The sequence below is a fragment of the Lithobates pipiens genome, unplaced genomic scaffold (assembly GCF_037356315.1).
Source record: "Lithobates pipiens isolate NorthernLeopardFrog02 unplaced genomic scaffold, aLitPip1_a1.2 Scaffold_13, whole genome shotgun sequence".
NCBI lineage: Eukaryota > Metazoa > Chordata > Amphibia > Anura > Ranidae > Lithobates > Lithobates pipiens.
Window position 1 is genome coordinate 418,124,850 of NW_027507718.1, and position 19,015 is coordinate 418,143,864.

The 19,015-nt window shown below is 43.9% G+C and overlaps 1 protein-coding gene across 2 annotated transcripts in view; it reads right to left on the reverse strand.

Annotated features, from left to right (window-relative positions):
• Nucleotides 1–5,295: 5,295 nt before the first annotated feature.
• SHISA3 (shisa family member 3) overlaps nucleotides 5,296–19,015 on the reverse strand; it is a 42,805-nt gene continuing 29,085 nt past the window's right edge. For both annotated transcript variants that reach the window (XM_077477559.1, XM_077477558.1), the window contains one exon: nucleotides 5,296–9,415. In XM_077477559.1, coding sequence (XP_077333685.1) covers nucleotides 8,982–9,415 — 434 coding nt within the window. In that variant the 3' untranslated portion in view covers nucleotides 5,296–8,981. The remainder of the gene's footprint in view (nucleotides 9,416–19,015) is intronic.

The window sequence follows — 19,015 nt, forward strand, 5'->3', positions numbered from 1 at the left end:
GGGGACAGGAGCCACACTGGGGCGGATGTTTTGTCAGCTCTGCAGGGGCAGGCTGAGAGGTGGTTGACGCCACGCCAGCTTAAGCCAGGAATGGTGGTTTGCGACAATGGCACCAACCTCCTCTCCGCCCTCCGACAGGGACAACTGACCCATGTGCCCTGTGTAGCTCACGTCCTTAACCTGGTGGTGCAGCGGTTCTTGGGCAGGTACCCAGGCTTACAGGATGTCCTGAAGCAGGCCAGGAAAGTCTGTGTGCATTTCTGCCAATCATTTAATGCCGGTGCTTGGCTGGCTGAGCTCCAAAAGGAGTTGAACCTGCCCAAGAACCGCCTTATATGTGACACCACCAGGTGGAACTCAACGTTGGCCATGCTGCAGCGGCTGCACATGCAGCAGAGGGCCATCAATGAGTACCTGTGCGACTACGGCACCAGGACAGGGTCAGGGGAGCTCGGTTTTTTCTCACCACGCCAGTGGGGCATGATCAGGGATGCATGCACTGTCCTGTCGCCGTTTGAGGAGGCCACAAGGATGGTGAGCAGTGACAGTGCATGCATCAGTGACACTGTACCTCTTGTCCACCTCTTGGAGCATACGCTGCGTGGAATAATGGACAGGGCACTTGAGGCAGAACAGAGGCAGGAAGAGGAGGACTTCCTTGCTTCTCAAGGCCCCCTTTATCCAGACAGTGTTCCTGCTGTGCCACCCATCACACAGGAAGAGGAGGAGGAGGAGGATGATTGTGTCAGCATGGAGGTGGAGGCTGGCACTCAGCAGCAGCAGCAGTCTTGGAGGGATGATTTACAGTCCCAAGAAACACGTGGACTTGTACGTGGCTGGGAGGAGGTAGCTGCGGATCATGCTGTCCTTAGTGACCCAGAGGACTCCAGACCGAATGCCTCAGCTAACCTACGCTGCATGGCCTCCCTGATCCTGCAAAGCCTGCGGAAGGATCCTCGTATTCTTCGGATCAAGGAGAGGGACCATTACTGGCTGGCCACTCTCCTTGATCCATGGTACAAGGGTAAGGTTGCCGACCTTATCTTGCCACCGCAGAGGGAGCAGAGGATGAGACATCTCCGGGAGGCCTTGCAGACAATTTTTTAGTCCGCAGCCCCAAGGTATGATTGGTTCCAGCAACCATCGCCAGCGTCTGATTTACATGGTGCAGGAATACCTGGGTCTTGAGGATGGATCACTGGCCAGAGCTTGCACAGTATGCAATTGAGCTACTGGCCTGTCCTGCATCCAGCGTTCTTTCGGAACGCACCTTCAGTGCTGCTGGTGGCTTTGTTACCGATCACAGGGTGCGCCTGTCCACCGAATCAGTTGATCGACTGACCTTCATCAAGATGAATCAGTCTTGGATCACCCACAGCTACCAAGCACCTGAAGCTGATGTAACCGAATAATTTTTTTTTAAAATATCACATCCCTTCAAGACTGCCTATGCTGATGCTGAGTGACTGTCCTGTTATGTTGATTGTCTGTCCTCCTCTGCTGATATGTTGGAAGAACATTTCTGGTTCTGGGTGATGCCATCAGCCCTATTTTTCTGCCCCTGTTTAACAGGGGCGTTTAATTACAATTTTTGATGCAATGCTTTGCAGCAGGGCTAATTCCTGCACTAAAACTAGAGTATATGGGAGAGGTTGCAGTGTCGTGGCACCAGTGCCTAAGGCCCAATTTTTCTGCCCCTGTTTAACAGGGACATGTAATTACAATTCTTGATATAATATTTCACAGGAGGGCCCGTTCCTGTGCCCACCCAGAGTAACTGTGAGGACTTATAGTGTTGTGGCACCAGCACCACAACCACCAAAGGTCAATTTTTCTACCACTGTTCAACAATGGCATGTAATTACAATTCTTGATATAATCGTTCACAGCAGGGCGCTCCAGCGCCCACCAAGAGTCACTTTGAGGGCTTACAATGTTGTGGCAAAACCAACACCTTGTTCCGCCATTTCTGCAGAGCATATAGGGCAGGCCCCTACTTTCAAACATCCAACTTACAAACATCTTCTACTTGCAAACGGAAGGAGACAACAGCAAGTGAGATGAAAAAAGATGGACGACAAAACAAATTATACAGGGGTGATAACCCTTCCCTATGTTTTCCAAAAAGCTTAAAAATAGTTTTTTTGACTGGAGCTACACTTTAAAAATGTACCAGTTGAAAATTACAAACAGATTCAACTTAACACAACAAACCTACACAGTCCGTCTTGTTTGCCTGTATACTGCTGTTCTGAGTATATAGGGCCTGGGGGCCACACGCATTTCCTTCTTTTAATATGGGTACTGGGTTCCCCTTAATATGCATGCAAGACCCAAAGGGGCTGGTAATGGGCAGGGATCATGCCATTTTTCTCAATGATTTTCAACCATATTGCAGAACCAGATCTAACATTAAAACCGCAAGCAGTTTTAAATGTTATTTCTGCTTAATGTCATTTTGTGCAGAACTGTTCTAAACACGGGAAACACGTGGCACTTCACAGGCATACCACAGACACCCCCCAGGCATGATATTTAAAGGAATATTTACTTTTTTTTTCACTTTAATCATCATTAAAATCAGTCCTCCTGCCAAAACGGCCATTTTTAAAAACATTTTAGGCATTGACCCATGTCCCCTGGGGCAGGAGCCAGGTCCCCAAACCCTTTTTAGGACAGTATCTTGCATATTAGCCGTTAAAATTAGCACTTTTAATTTCGAACGTTCGAGTCCCATAGACTTCAATGGGGTTCTAAAGTTCGAATTTGGGGTCCGTTCGAAAGGTCTGGTGCGAACCGAACGGGGGGGGGGTGTTCGGCTCATCCCTAATTGCAAAGCAACAAAATGGCATTATTTTAAAGGGGGGAGCGATTCTTTTCGATACCTACTAGACATTACCTCACACAAAAACACCCAAAAATATCATAGGTGGCCCCACAACATAGCCAAAAACAAGCAAAACATGCAGACTAGGCACTCGCTTCCAGGTGAATTTTGGGAGATTGATTTCAGGTTTTCTCATCCAAGCTGTACAGCCCTCTTTCACATTACAGAAAAAAATTCTCCTAAAACTCTGCATCCCCTAAATCACCCATGTCCAACTTTTTTGTGATATTTTCATTACTGAAATCCATCTGGAAAGCAGTCGGGTCCCTAGGCTGCATGTGACCAGGAACTGATCTTCATAATGTAAGATTTCTGGGTACCATGGGTTACATTTTTGTTTATCATGTGGGAATACTTCCTGTTAATTGTAAGTAGATGAGTATGTGGGCCTATATTTTGGGACAAGTTGTGTACTTAAAGGGCCTTTCAAATTTGACCTCATTTTATTTGTATATTTACTGTATAGTGAAAGCATTTTTAATTTTCCATAGCTATCATTTTTTTTGGAAGCTACCATTTTCGGCTTGGTTCTGAGGCAGGAATCTCACAATAAAACTTTGGAAGACACCATATCATTCATAAATAAAAATCATAAAATAGCATGCAGTCCAAAATTCAGAGATTAGAGAGAAGGAAATATGGAATGTAGAGTTGAGCTGTGGTTTACTTTCAGTGGTCCTTGTATATCAGGCAATAAGGTGGCATAAACTCTTACCCTTACAGGAAACTTTTGCAAAGGAAATGATAAAAGCTTCCTTTCCTTCTAAAGAAAAAAAAAAATGTGAGCTGCCTGGCTGTTATACTGACCCAATAGTTTTGAGTCACAAATACCAAAGTGTACTGACCAGGAAATCTAACCCAGTGTTTCTCAACTCCAGTCCTCAAGGCGCACCAACAGGCCATGTTTTCAGGATTTCCCTTCAGATGAAATGGCTGTGGTAATTACTAAGGCAGTGAAAACTGATCAAATCACCTGTGCAAAATAGTGGAAATCCTGAAAACATGACCTGTTTGTGCGCCTTGAGGACTGGAGTTGAGAAACACTGATCTAACCTAATCTACTACATGCTCGTTCCAGGCTTGTAACTAAGGCTCCCTTCACACTTGTAGGTCTCCAAAGTTGGGATGGGTGCAACTTGAATATGACTTTGGCTTTGACTAGTGATAGTGGATAAATGTTGCACACAAGTTGCATTGTATAACATTCAGATATGACTTTCATGCAACTGTTGTGGAAATTTTATTAAGTTGTATTCAATATGTATTGTGACAGTGTCTCCCAGTGTTAGTTCTTCTGTAGCCCAGTCTAAAGAGCGAGTTGGGGCAGAATGACGTCAGTTTAAGGCCCATTTGGTAGTGGAAAGCTTCCTGTAAGATGTAGAGAAGTGTTTGCAGAGTGAGGATATGTCCGCCAGCGAAAGGCCCCTGTGTGATGCACAGATGATCATCTGGGGGGAGTGTGTTCACTCTGCGAAGACCTTATCGTTTATGGGGGGATGTATGCTGTTGTCTCTGTGTCTGATCGGCACATGGAGGGGCCGTGGCACATCCCCTGCAGATAATCTCCCATTTACAGGAATGGTAGAATAATCCGGGTATGTATTGTTCTCTGAACAATGCAGAATAAGGATTCATGCCAATGGTAAAAACAAGAGTCTTTGACTGCTCTTAGTCAGGTACAGCCTTCATGATTTCTAAGGCCAGCCATGTGGTGTTTTGTCTAGCTAAAGAGCATGGCTTACAAGGACAGGGGTGGGAAATCATACACACTGTCCCTGCACAGACACGCCTGGACACTCCCCTAGTCATTGTTCATTGGTTGAGATTTGTATAACTCCTCCTGTTGGCCTGTGCTTGGTTGGCCCATTGTGAAGCCATCAAGCTCTATTGTCATCGCTATTATAAATAACAAAACACAGGCTTTTCAGACAAGTCTGCCTGTGGAGCGAAGGATGTGAGGACGGTGGTTATGTCTATTTTACTCAGAAAACAGGGTTGTATTAATATGCATTATACCAAAAGGCTGAAAGGGCGCTTATTAGCGCAGGAGACATGGATTACCAATAGTGTATAGAGAAATCGCCACATCAGCAACTTCTGAGGGTTAACATTGAAATCTATGGCCCTCAAGTTGCATGAAAGTCAGATCAAAGTAGCATATGAACTACTTTGACATTGCTGCAATTTTAAGTTGTGCATATTTGAATGAGTATCATTGGCTAATATAGGTAATTACTTGTTATGCAACTTACGCGTGTGAATGGAGCCTTAGTGTTGGTGCCAGAGACTGCTAGACAATTGGTATTCTCTGGAGGTCAGCAATGGAAGTGTACATATTTCTCAGTACTATGTGTTATCTTCAGGCAGGTCAGACCAGAAAGGGAGAGGTGAGTAATAAATCACAAGCATGGTGTAGGACACAGTTTTATATATAATAAACCAATATGGCTGCCCAAAGTACATATATATTTACAAACTATACAGAGTTTAAAGAAAAACATTAACACTGATAAGATTTACATACAAGTGAACCTGTGACCTCCTAAAAAGTGCTAATCGGGCAGCAGACATTGAAAGAAACCTGTGGTGGTGCCCACATATGTACTATTGTATCTCCAAGCTGCCTGGAAACCCAGAAACCTAACAATGTGCTAACATACAATTGTCAGACAGCCCATGTTTCTGCCTTTACCTTATCCCTCACTCTTTGTCCAGCCAGCCATCTTAGAAGTCTATATAAAGGTAATTTTATTCCCATTGTGGATAGAGAAGGGGAAAGCTAAAACCACTATCGGGCAGCCCAAAATGTTTGCTGTTCACCCACTTTCATTCCCGGAAATACTGCTTATCAAGATAATAAGGGAAAGAGTGATTCTTAGTCCAAGTTCACATTAATGCTGCTGCATAATCCTGATTTTTTATTTTTTTCAGGGTTGTAACATGTTTGTTTAGTGCTGATTGGATGCTGGTTTTCGGGCATGTCCCTTCTACAAAAGCTGGTCCTTTAGACCCGTTTCTGGTGGATTGACCGCTGTACATGCGTGCCACATATTGGCCAGTTCCTGCTGAACTAGCCATTATTCGGACTGTGTGCACCCAGCTTAAAATACAGCCAGTTCCTCTGTTCTTTTAATCTCTCCTACACTGTTTAATTGCTTTTTTTAAATTATGCCTGTAAATACCTTATCTTTGCTTTTTTATGGCTGGTCACGTAACCTCCAGCTCCTCCATTCCTCTGATCTACTTGCAAAGGGAGGGGCCGAGTTCCCCCACCGATGTGAGCTATGAAGGTCACATGACCACGGTGACCAGCAAGAAGAGATCAAAGAAAGTATTTACCGGCTTCGTTTTACAAAAACATTTAAACCATGTAGGAGAGATTAGTATAATAGAGGAGCTGGCTGTAATTGTTCTTTACTTTTACTGCCAGCTACTAATAGCGGCATGAGGGAAGGGGTTTGAGAGGGAGAGAGATTCACAGGAGCTGGCAGGGAGAGAGAGAGAAGAGCTGTGGATGACAGGGGCGCGTAAACTGACCACGGTAATCAGGGATCAGCAGCCATGATTGCCGTGGTCAGAACACTGAGGGGGACACAGGAAGTGGCAGGATCAGACAGGTTTTTTTACAGTTTAGAGAGGGTCAGATTAGGCAGCACAAGCACTGTGCTGTTTAATCTGCTATAAGGGAACAGGAACTCCCTTTTTTTTTTCTTTTTTTTTTTTTGGGCTACAACCACTTTAATGTAATTTCTCCTGTTGTGCAGATGCATGACAACTTTCACCAGTATGAGCAGGGTCACCACTCAATCTAAAAAGAGGTTTACCATCATACTTTAAGTTTTGGACAGCAGTGAGATGGGGGATGTTTTGCATGATGGTACTCCCTGTGATTTCTGAGTTCTAGGGCTGCCCTGCTAAGTATGTAAGGTGCATGCTAAATATGACTACTGTCCAGCTGACACTTTTTTTTTAGGTGACCCTGTTTAAGTTGATCATGTTCACATATATCATGAAATCTGTAAAAAGACTACAGTTTACAGTGCTGCAAATTTCAAATAGCTGGAATCTACTGTAAGTGGAACACTAGGCAAAAATTAAATGCCCAGTTGCAATACATATTTGCTTGTTTACCTGCAGCAAGTTTAGAGTTTTGTCCAAACATTCTTGCAATAAGCACAAATCTCTGCTGGTCAGCTGGCTGCTTCGAGAGTCAGCTCATACTCGCTAGACATAGGTGATGATGTAAATTCTTTGCCCAGAGAAAGGGCTGGAGATGGAGAGATAACACAGCTGCATTACTGAACCAGGAAGATGAATTACTTAAAGAGGAGCTGCACCTTTTAAAAAAATATTAAAAGTCAGCAGCTACAAATACTGCAGCTGCTGACTTTTAATAAATGGACACTTACGTGTCACAGGGTCCAGCGATGTCGGCAGCAGATGACGAGCGAACGATCATCCCTCGGCTGCCCCCGCCACCATCCTCTGTCAGGGAATCGGAAAGTGAAGCATTGCGGCTTCACTGCCCGGTTCCCTACTGCGCATGCGCGAGTCGCGCTGCGCGTCTCCACTGGTCCCCGCTGTGTCCTGGGAACTGTGTTTTTCCCAGAACACAACGGGGGGCGGGGCAACTGCGGCTAGCTTGTCCCGGAAGTGGGTGTAGATACCTGGATTATACAGGTATCTGCACCCCCCTCCCCCCTGAAAGGTGCCAATTGTGGCACCGGAGGGGGGGAGGGTTCCAATGAGCAGACCTTCCACTTTAGGGTGGAGGTCAGCTTTAATCTGTAACTACATTTTTTTTTCCGGTTTGGCTGGACAGGGTAAAAAGTGTGCATGAATTACATGACTGGCTGAATTACTAATACTACAGATAAAACTGTAAACAAATATTTATTTCAATATTTTGCAGTTTGAGGTTTATATTTACCAGTTTGAGGTTTTGCCAGAAGAAAATATTTACCTTTTTCTAAACTGAGCTAAACTGCACTAATACCTCTGCACCTCAGTTGCAGCCCATTTCAGAGTTTACTACTTATGCAAAGAGGCTTGCGTCTTGACACCTATTACCAATAGATTTGAATGATACCATACACCAGTCTTGGTGTATGGGCCTACTCAACTTTTTGTGGCCAGGGCTGAAAATAAGGTAGAAGCCGGAGTGGGCCACAAAAAAATGTTGTTTTTGTCTAGAGGTGTTGGTGCTCGACCCCATACACACCATTACGTTTTCTGAAGATTTGTCTTCAATTTACCATAACCATATTATATGAGGTCAAACCTTAAGTGTTCCAATTTTATGCAATCAGGCAGGCCCTTGCACTATATAGTTTTGGTAAATCTGAAGACAAAAATCTGCAGAAAATCTAATAGTGTGTATGGGGCCTTAGTTTAGCTCAGGAGGATTGGATGGATGTTGGTTTGTATAAAGGTACACCTGTAGTGTACCCTTTATAGGTGAACTTGTATTGAATCAATGCTTTCCTATTCTCCTGTTTGCCACAAATCTTAGTTCTTCACCATACCTCACCCGACACAACATATTCTCCCGCATGAAATGTTTCAAATTATGCGTACATTGCTATACCCATATACAGTCTTAGATTTGATTCAATTCTGGTGAGAGCATTGATGGGCTACTCTGTTGAAGTGGAATCTGCAGCTTGTATACTCAGAGATTGTGAAGATTAATCTGGAAAATGATGGCATAAAGGCTGTGAGGTCCCAGGTTGGGCAAGGTGAGGGTCTCAGAGGAGCAGATCCATACATGCATGCCCTGAAGAAAGCCAAGCCGTGGTGTTTTCGTTTATTCAGCACTTACTGAACATACTTCTATGTGCTGCTATTATGCATGTACATTTTATTGAGCTTTTAGTGTCATTTAGTCACCTTGCTACTAGCAAGCAGTCCATTCATTTCTGGTCACAATGTGATTGACATTTATGAAAGGTATAATATATCACAAATTGTCATTCTTCATTTGTGGGATGAAGTCAGTTTAGTCTCCTCCATCTTACAGCATTGTCACACAATGTAGTTTAGTCCAAAACAGTAATTTTCTTCGCAGAATTGCTTCACCGCTCACCAGTCCCTCTTACTGACGGAAATCAGGACAGGTTTTGTTTGAGTTTCCATCTGCCTGGAGTGGGTAAGAGAAGTATTGTGTGGAGACCAGAAAAGTAGACGATGGATTCAGATGGATGGAGTGTGCGGAAGAGTATGGAGGCGGTGGTGAAGTTACAAGGCAGCCAGGGTCTGTCCTGGAAGATGAGAGTCTGCGTACTGATCCTCCAGTAGATGTGGAGCTAGTGCCAGTGCTAGACTGTCTTGATGGAGTCCGTAAGCCAGTACCAGTGAGAATCATAGGAAGAGACTCTGGGGGGTAAGTCCGCAAGGTGAACCTCATTGGCTGCTGAGAGCTCTGTTTTGGCCTCAGGCATGTGCAGCAGTAGACAGCTACCAAAGAGCCCACAATGATGAAGGCAATAAATATGGACCCAACGATGAGGAATGGAACATAAACTGGTTCTGCAAAGTAAAATGTAAAAAGGTTAGTAAGATTCCCATGTAAAATATTTACAGGTCTCCTAGATCTACTTAAGAATGTTTATCCCAAAATGACAGCCCCAAAGAAAAACAACTAATTCAAAATATCCTTTAACTTTGGTACACAAATTTTCTTTTGTTTAATAAAAAGATAAAAAAAAAAACTTTAATGCAAAAGCTAAGAATGCATACATGTCTTTTAGGTGGCTGTAAAACCGATTCATGAAATTTGACCTACAGTGCCTTTGCGAAAGTATTCGGCCCCCTTGAACTTTTCAACCTTTTGCCACATTTCAGGCTTCAAACATAAAGATATAAAATTTTAATTTTTTGTGAATAATCACCAACAAGTGGGACACAATTGTAAAGTGGAACGAAATCTATTGGATAATTTAAACTTTTTTAGCAAATAAAAAACTGAAAAGTGGTCCGTGCAAAATTATTCTGCCCCTTTACTTTCAGTGCAGCAAACTCACTCCAGAAGTTCAGCGAGGATCTCTGAATGATCCAATGTTGTCCTAAATGACTGATGGTGATAAATAGAATCCACCTGTGTGTAATCAAGTCTCTGTATAAATGCATCTGCTCTGTGATAGTCTCAGGGTTCTGTTGAAAGCGCAGAGAGCATCATGAAGACCAAGGAACACACCAGGCAGGTCCGTAATACTGTTGTGGAGAAGTTTAAAGCCGGATTTGGATACAAAAAGATTTCCCAAGCTTTAAACATCCCAAGGAGCACTGTGCAAGCGATCATTTTGAAATGGAAGGAGTATCAGACCACTGCAAATCTACCAAGACCTGGCCGTCCCTCTAAACTTTCAGCTCAGACAAGGAGAAGACTGATCAGAGATGCAGCTAAGAGGCCCATGATCACTCTGGATGAACTGCAGAGAACTACAGCTGAGGTGGGAGAGTCTGTCCATAGGACAACAATCAGTCGTACACTGCACAAATCTGGCCTTTATGGAAGAGTGGCAAGAAGAAAGCCATTTCTCAAAGATATCCATAAAAAGTCTCGTCTAAAGTTTGCCACAAGCCACCTGGGAGACACACCAAACATGTGGAAGAAGGTTCTCTGGTCAGATGAAACCAAAATCGAACTTTTTGCCCACAATGCAAAACGATATGTTTGGCGTAAAAGCAACACAGCTCATCACCCTCAACACACCATCCCCACTGTCAAACAGGGTGGTGGCAGCATCATGGTTTGAGCCTGCTTTTCTTCAGCAGGGACAGGGAAGATGGTTAAAATTGAGGGGAAGATGGATGCAGCCAAATACAGGACCAATCTGGATGAAAACCTGTTGGAGTCTGCAAAAGACCTGAAACTGGGATGTAGATTTATCTTCCAACAAGACAATGATCCCAAACATACAGTAAATCTACAAAGGAATGGTTCACAAATAAACGTATCCAGGTGTTAGAATGGCCAAGTCAAAGTCCAGACCTGAATCCAATCGAGAATCTGTGGAAAGAGCTGAAAACTGCTGTTCACAAACGCTCTCCATCCAACCTCACTGAGCTCGAGCTGTTTTGCAAGGAAGAATGGGCAAGAATTTCAGTCTCTCGATGCGCAAAACTGATAGAGACATACCCCAAGCGACTTGCAGCTGTAATCGCAGCAAAAGGTGGCTCTACAAAGTATTAACGCAAGGGGGCCGAATAATTTTGCACGCCCCACTTTTCATTTTTTTATTAGTTAACCACTTCAGACCCAGGCCAATTCTGACATTTCTCTCCTACATGTAAAATTCCTAATTTTTTTGCTAGAAAATTACATAGAACCCCCAAACATTATATATGTTTTTTTAGCAAAGACCCTAGAGAATACAATGACGGTATTTGCGCAGCAATTTTTCGAACGCGTTTTTTTCAAAAAAAAAAACAGTTTCATGCTTAAAAAAAAAAAACAGTAAAGTTAGCCCAATTTTTTTGCATAATGTGAAAGAGGAGGATACGCCGAGTAAATAGATACCCAACATGTCACGCTTCAAAATTACACGCGCTCGTGGAATGGCGCCAAACTTTGGTATTTAAAAATCCCCATAGGCGACGCTTTAAATTTTTTTACTGGTTACATGTTTTGGGTTACAGAGGAGGTCTAGAGCTAGAATTATTGCTCTCGCTCTAACGTTCGCGACGATACCTCACATGTGTGGTTTGAACACCGTTTTCATATGTGGGCGGGACTTACGTATGCATTCGCTTCTGTGTGCGAGCTCACGGGGACAGGGGCGCTTTTTTTTTTTTATTGTTAATTTTATTTTTATTTTTTTAGTTTTACACTTAAAAAAAAAATAAAAAAAAATTGATGACTTTTATTCTTATTACAAGGAATGTAAACATCCCTTGTAATAGGAATATGGCACGATCAGACCTATTTACAGTGAAATATGGGGTCAATAAGACCCCATATCTCACCTCTAGGCTGGGAAGAATAATAAAAAAAAAAAAAAAACGATCATGGCTTCCTAGCCAGATCGGCGCCGTTAATTTGAATGACGTGACGTCATAACATCGCGTCCGGCCTCCGAACGATCATAGAGACTCTGGGGACAATCTAGTCCGCCGGAAATCTCTATGATCACATGCTGGGGCCGGCAGATCCTGTGACCGACTCACCGATGGAAATGGTGAGTCGGTAGAAGCACCGGAGGGCGGCGGGAGGGGGGCGTCCCCTCCCGCCGCCCGTAAGAACGATCAAGTGGCGGAACAGCCGCTATGATCGTTCTTATGGTGTAGGGAATCGCCGGCTGAAAACTATTTGAATGATGTCTGTGGACTCAGGCATCATTTAGATATAACCAGGGAAACCCCATGACGTCAATAGACGTAGTGCGGGTCTCAAGTGGTTAAAAAAGTTTCAAAAATCCAATAGATTTCATTCCACTTCAAAATTGTGTCCCACTTGTTGGTGAATCTTCACAAAAAATTAAAATTTTATATCTTTATGTTTGAAGCCTGAAATGTGGCAAAAGGTTGGAAAGTTCAAGGGGGCCGAATACTTTCGCAAGGCACTGTACATCTGTAGTGTTTTCTTATCTCTCTCCTAAGTCCTGTGTCGTTATGCTGCTCCGTTCTTCTGTTATCAGCATGGTAACTTCTGGCATGTTCTCCTAGACGGGACATAAAAGCAGCTGAAAAATTGTGTTTGAGATAGGTTGCTATAAATAGATTAGCAGAGAGCTTGTCTTGTCACAGCACAGCTCTGAAAGTATCTTTGTTCTGCCAATATGGAGGGGTGGTGTGTGCCTTTCCTCTAATCAGCTGTCTCCCAGTGAAAGCCAAGACTACACTGTTGCTGCTGAATGAGGAATTGAAAATTCTAACCGTTGTAAGAATTCTAAAGAATATAGCAAGCTGAAGACAGAAGATATATACATGTAAAACTTATGTAGGGAGATTTGTTTCATCCCTGTGTCATCTGTGGCTGTTCACTTCACTGGGTATATGAGAAGGTTTACATGTACTTTAAAGAAAAAAAATATTGTTGTCTTTCAGGGTCTAGTCACACATTTACTGGTGTTTCACACTGGAAGAATGACAGTCACTGCTATCACACATAGAAGACATTTGCTTTCTATGTGTCCCATTCGCACTACAATGCAGACTGGAGGTGCGATGCAATGAGCTGCTATAAAATGCAGGCGTGCTGTATTTTATTGTAGTGCCCAGAGGTAGAGATAGTCAGCACGAAACTCATTCCAGAAGGGAGTATTGGGGACATTAGTGGTAGGTTGACTAAAGCACATAAACCCAAGGTAAGTATAGTAACAAGTCCTAGTTTCAATCTCGGAACGCCCAATAAGAGGATAGTATGCAACCGGTCTAAACTACGTGGCATGGTCACCAATGCCAGGAGCCTGCGGACAAGATGGGTGAACTAGAGATACTGTTGTACAAGGAGGATTTGGATTTTGTGGGAATTTCAGAGACCTGGTTCAACAGCTCTCATGAACCATTCAAGGGTATACCCTTTATCACAGGGATAGGGAGGGTAAAAAAGGGGGAGGTGTATGTCTATATATATCAAGAATAATGTACAAGTGAATGAGAGAGATGACATCACTAAGGGAGCTAGGGAGGAGGTGGAATCCTTATGGGTAGAGCTCCAAAGGGATGAAGCTAAGTTTCTTAAATTGCGCCCCGCATTTCCACATCTGTGATCATGTCTGTGTTGGTAATCAGTAGATCCAGTAACCCTTTATTTCTAGTTGGTGCTTCTACCATGAATTGGGATAAAATCTTAGGAACAAAGAACACAGAGGAGAGATGAGTTTGCTTTAAAGTAACACTAAAGTGACAGCAAAGGTTTAACCTCCTCTGGAAAGCACTCTCCCAAGGGGGTTACCTTGCGGGTGCACTCCTGAGTCCTGTATTCGGCATTCATAGCCGCTGACTACAGGACTCGGCCCCGCCCTTCAGCCTTTGCGTCATTGGAGTTGATTGACAGCACCGCGAGCCAATGGCTGTTCTGCTATCAATCTAGCCAATGAAGAGCCGAGAAGACTGAGCCAAGGAAAAGTGTGTTCGTGACGTGGGACTTTCCATGGCTCAGGTAAGTAAAACGGGGGGGGGGGCTGGAGATCCAGTGATCGTAAGATGTTTTTCACCTTAATGCATAGGAGGCATTAAGGTGAAAAAAAAAACATGAACCTTTACAACCCCTTTAGGGGAATATTAAATAAGGGCATTAGCCAATGCATCCCATTGGGTAATAAATTTAAAAGCGGGAACAAAAATCCTGGATGGCCTAACCCCAATGTAAAAATGCATATAAAAGCAAAGGAGAAGGCCTTCAAAAAATACAAGGTTGAGGAATCATCATCAGCATTCAGACTTTATAAAGAATGCAACAAGAAATGTAAAGGTGCAATTAGGGCAGCTAATGCCGCGTACACACGATCAAACAATCGTCTGGAAAAGTCCGGCAAACTCAAGTCCGCCGGACAATCCCCCCGTGTGTAGCCTCCGGTGGACTTTTTTGACCCGAAAGTACGTCGGACTTAGAAAGTAGTTTTGCACTCCAATCTTCCCGCCGGACTTGAATTTCGGCGGGCAATCTGGCCGTGCGTATGCCAGTCCGCCGTACTTTTGAAATTAACCGACTTTTCCCACCGGAGGAAAGTCCGCTCATTTCGAGCGCGTCTCCAGGTAGGCGGGGCCAGCAAAGGAGACGTCGCTGGCCCCGCCACCTGGTATGGACTTAAAGGGGAACCCCAACGCCGGAAAAAATCGGTGTGGGGGTCCCCATCAGACCCTTGTCCGAGCACGCTCCCCGGCCAGCCAGGAAAGGGGGGATGAGCGAGCGCCCCCCTCCTGAGCCGTACCAGGCCGCGTGCCCTCAACATGGGGGGTGCCTTGGGGAAGGGGGGCCGAGCGGCCCCCCCACCCCAAAGCACCTTGTCACCATGTTGATGAGGACAAGGGCCAACGGCCAAGGTTGTCGGGGTCTGGGGGCTTATCAGAATCTGGGACCCCCCTTTAATAAGGGGGCCCCCGGATCCCGGCCCCCCACCCTATGTGAATGAGTATGGGGTACAATGTACCCCTACCCATTCACCTGTAAAATAAAGTAAAAAAAAAAACACAACACACAAGATAAAATAGTTTATTGCACAGCTCCGGGGGTCTTCCGTCTTCGGGGGTCTTCTCGCCGGACTCCTCCGCTATCTTCTTCTAGCTCTTTTACTAGCGGAGGAGCCCGGCTTTCTTCCTCGCCGCCGCCCTCTTCTCCCGACTTCGGGGTTTTGTCCCCCTCTTCAGTTCTTCCCCTGGGCCACCGCGCCTTCTAGCTCTTTTACAGGCAGTGGCCCGGTCTTCTGTCGCCGCTGTCATCGCTGCCTTCTTTTCTTCTGTTCTTCTCTTCTTCTTCAGATGTTGCCTCGTCGCGTCCTCCGCTCACAATGGCTCCGACGCGATGCGCGGCGACTTATATAGGGACATCACCGGATGATGTCCCCGCCCATTATGGTGTCACAGTCCCAGAGGATGCTGGGACTGTGACATCATAATAGGCGGGGACATCATCCGGTGATGTCCCTATATAAGTCGCCGCGCGTCGGGTCCGTGCCATTGTGAGCGGAGGATGCGACGAGGCAACATCTGAAGAGAAGAACAGAAGGCGGCGGCTACAGAAGACCGCAGAAGGGGGACAAGACCCCCGAAGTCTGAAGAAGAGGGCGGCGGCAAGGAAGAAAGCCGGGCTCCTCCGCTAGTAAAAGAGCTAGAAGAAGATAGCGGAGGAGTCCGGCAAGAAGACCCCCGAAGACCGAAGACCCCCCGGAGCTGTGCAATAAACTATTTTATCTTGTGTTCTTGTGTATTTTTTTTTTTACTTTATTTTACAGGTGAATGGGTAGGGGTACATTGTACCCCATACTCATTCACATAGGGTGGGGGGCCAGGATCCGGGGGCCCCCTTATTAAAGGGGGCTCCCGGATTCCAATAATCCCCCCCGCCCACAGACCCCGACAACCAAGGGCCAGGGTTGTCGGGAAGAGGCCCTTGTCCTCATCAACATGGGGACAAGGTGCTTTGGGGTGGGGGGGCCGCGCGGCCCCCCCTTCCCCCAAGGCACCCCCCATGTTGAGGGCACACGCCCTGGTACAGCTCAGGAGGTGGGGGTCGCTCGCTCGTCCCCCCCATTTCCTGGCCGGCCGGGTAGCGTGCTCGGACAAGGGTCTGATGTGGACCTGGAGGGGACCCCCACACCGATTTTTTTTTTTGGCATTGGGGTTGCCCTTTAAGTCCATACCAGGTGGCGGGGCCAGCGACGTCTCCTTCGCTGGCCTCGCCTACCTGGAGACGCGCTCGAAATGAGCGGACTTTCCTCCGCGTGTGTGGGCGAGTCCGTTCATTTCAAAAGTACGGCGGATAGTACGGCGGACTTAGTACGCTGAAAAAGTGCCGTGTGTGGGCAAGTAGCCCATTCGGAAAGTCTGGCGAGAAGTCCGCCGGATAGTCCGCTACGTCTGTATGCGGCATAAGACAGAACACGAAAAAGACACATAGAGAAGAGTGGAAAAAATCCCAAGAAATTCTTTAAGTATGTAAACAGTAAAAAAGGATGACAGACCATATTGACCCCATAAAGAATGAGGAAGGACATTTGGTTACAAAGGATGGGGAGATGGCAAAGGTATTGAATTTATTCTTCTCCTCAGTCTTCACGAGGGAAGCTTCAGTACCAAAACTGCAGTGTATATCCTTATGACACATCACAGGAAGCATCTCCATGGTTAACAGAGGACAGAATTAAAATTAGACTTGGGAAACAACATTAATAAATCACCGGGACCAGATGGTTTGCATCCGAGGGTACTTAGGGAACTCAGTCAAGTAATTGTCAGACCATTGATACAGAAATAGTGATGCGCTGTACTAAAAGATATATAAATTTAAAATAATTGTGTGTTATGTAAACTTATAAGTAAAATTCAAATAAAACCAACAAGGGTGAATATAGTAAATGAAAAGAGCATATATGCAGGTAAGTAGATGATGGCTAATAATATATCAAAATATATGACAAAGAAAAAATATAATAATCATATGGTACCATGGATCAGTGATTTAGCATACACATCACTACATGAAAAGAATTCATAACCATTGATATTATAATAGAAGGTGCAACAGTTAGTGGAAAGCGAAAAAAATTTAAATAACGTAAAAGAAAAACAATAGGTTAAAAAATACAATGACAAGGTGCAATAGTGCTGAGGACTAAATTCGAGTGAAAAAAAAAAAAACTTTTAAAGTTTAAACAGTGGTGTAAGTTGACGGAAAATAATTTATATCAAATGTCCATATACAAGTGCATATAGTGAAGTAAAGTGCTAGCTATACAAAGTCGCATAAGGTGCAAATACGTTGTGTAGCGACTATAACATAAGTCGCATAAAGCATAGGTGAACTTCAAATCAAAAATCGCATAAAGTAAACTATAGGTGTAAATATCGTGCTGAGTGTTCTTCGATACAATAGGTGATGGTAAGGGTGATCCCACGGAGTTCAGTGTGATCCTAGGTGGTCAATTTATGGATGTCTCCTTACCTTACTGCTGTAAGGTTACAGCATATATTAAGTGTGTCTTTAGGTATTCCTGGAGGTCTTTCCGTTTATGGATCCTAATATAGCAATTCCTGTTTGGCGTCCCTCTCCTACTCACTATATGGTACGTGGCCTCTTTAAAGGTTACTTGGGGTGTTTGCCATAGGTAGTCTCATGCCGAGTATATAGGATTAAAACATAAAGGAAGGATGCCCCATAGTGTAGTATTTTAAGAAAGTGCAGTATTTATTGAAGAAAATATATTTCAGGTACTCAAATTGACCACCTAGGATCACACTGAACTCCGTGGGATCACCCTTACCATCACCTATTGTATCGAAGAACACTCAGCACGATATTTACACCTATAGTTTACTTTAGGCGATTTTTGATTTGAAGTTCACCTATGCTTTATGCGACTTATGTTATAGTCGCTACACAACGTATTTGCACCTTATGCGACTTTGTATAGCTAGCACTTTACTTCACTATATGCACTTGTATATGGACATTTGATATAAATTATTTTCCGTCAACTTACACTACTGTTTAAACTTTAAAAGTTTTTTTTTTTTTTTTTTTTTCACTCGAATTTAGTCCTCAGCACTATTGCACCTTGCCATTGTATTTTTTAACCTATTGTTTTTCTTTTACGTTATTTTAATTTTTTTCGCTTTCCACTAACTGTTGCACCTTCTATTATAATATCATCAATGGTTATGAATTATTTTCATGTAGTGATGTGTATGCTAAATCACTGATCCATGGTACCATATGATTATTATATTTTTTCTTTGTCATATATTTTGATATATTATTAGCCATCATCTACTTACCTGCATATATGCTCTTTTCATTTACTATATTCACCCTTGTTGGTTTTATTTGAATTTTACTTATAAGTTTACATAACACACAATTATTTTAAATTTATATATCTTTTAGTACAGCGCATCACTATTTCTGTATCAATCTTTCTCTCTGGGTTCAGACATTTCCCTTCAGTGAGTGCAGCAGTACCCCATTCCACTTATAATAATATTTCTCCCATTTTGGCGCAGGAATATATTTTTTTTCTCCCCAATTGTCAGACCATTGTTCCTAATTTTTACTGACAGTCTACTGACTGGAATGGTACCAGGTGATTGGAGAAAAGCCAATGTAGCACCAATACTTCAAAACGGCTCAAAATGCATCCCTGGGTATTACCGACCAGTTAGCCTAACGGCCATAGAATGTAAACTCTTGGGGGGGGATGATAAGGGACTATATACAAGATTTTAGTAATGAGAACGGTATCATTAGCAGTAACCAATAGGGGTGCAACGGATCAAAAAACTCACGGATCCGATCGTTCCTCAGATAAGAGTCACGGATTGGATCATTTTTCAGCTCAGCAAATAATTGAATTTGCAAAAACCTGTGAAAATTCCACCACCATATAGTCCCCACTTTAATGGACATCTTCCTCACTGTAATATCCACATCATCTCCCCCACTGAAATATTGGCTGAGCATGGCTGGGT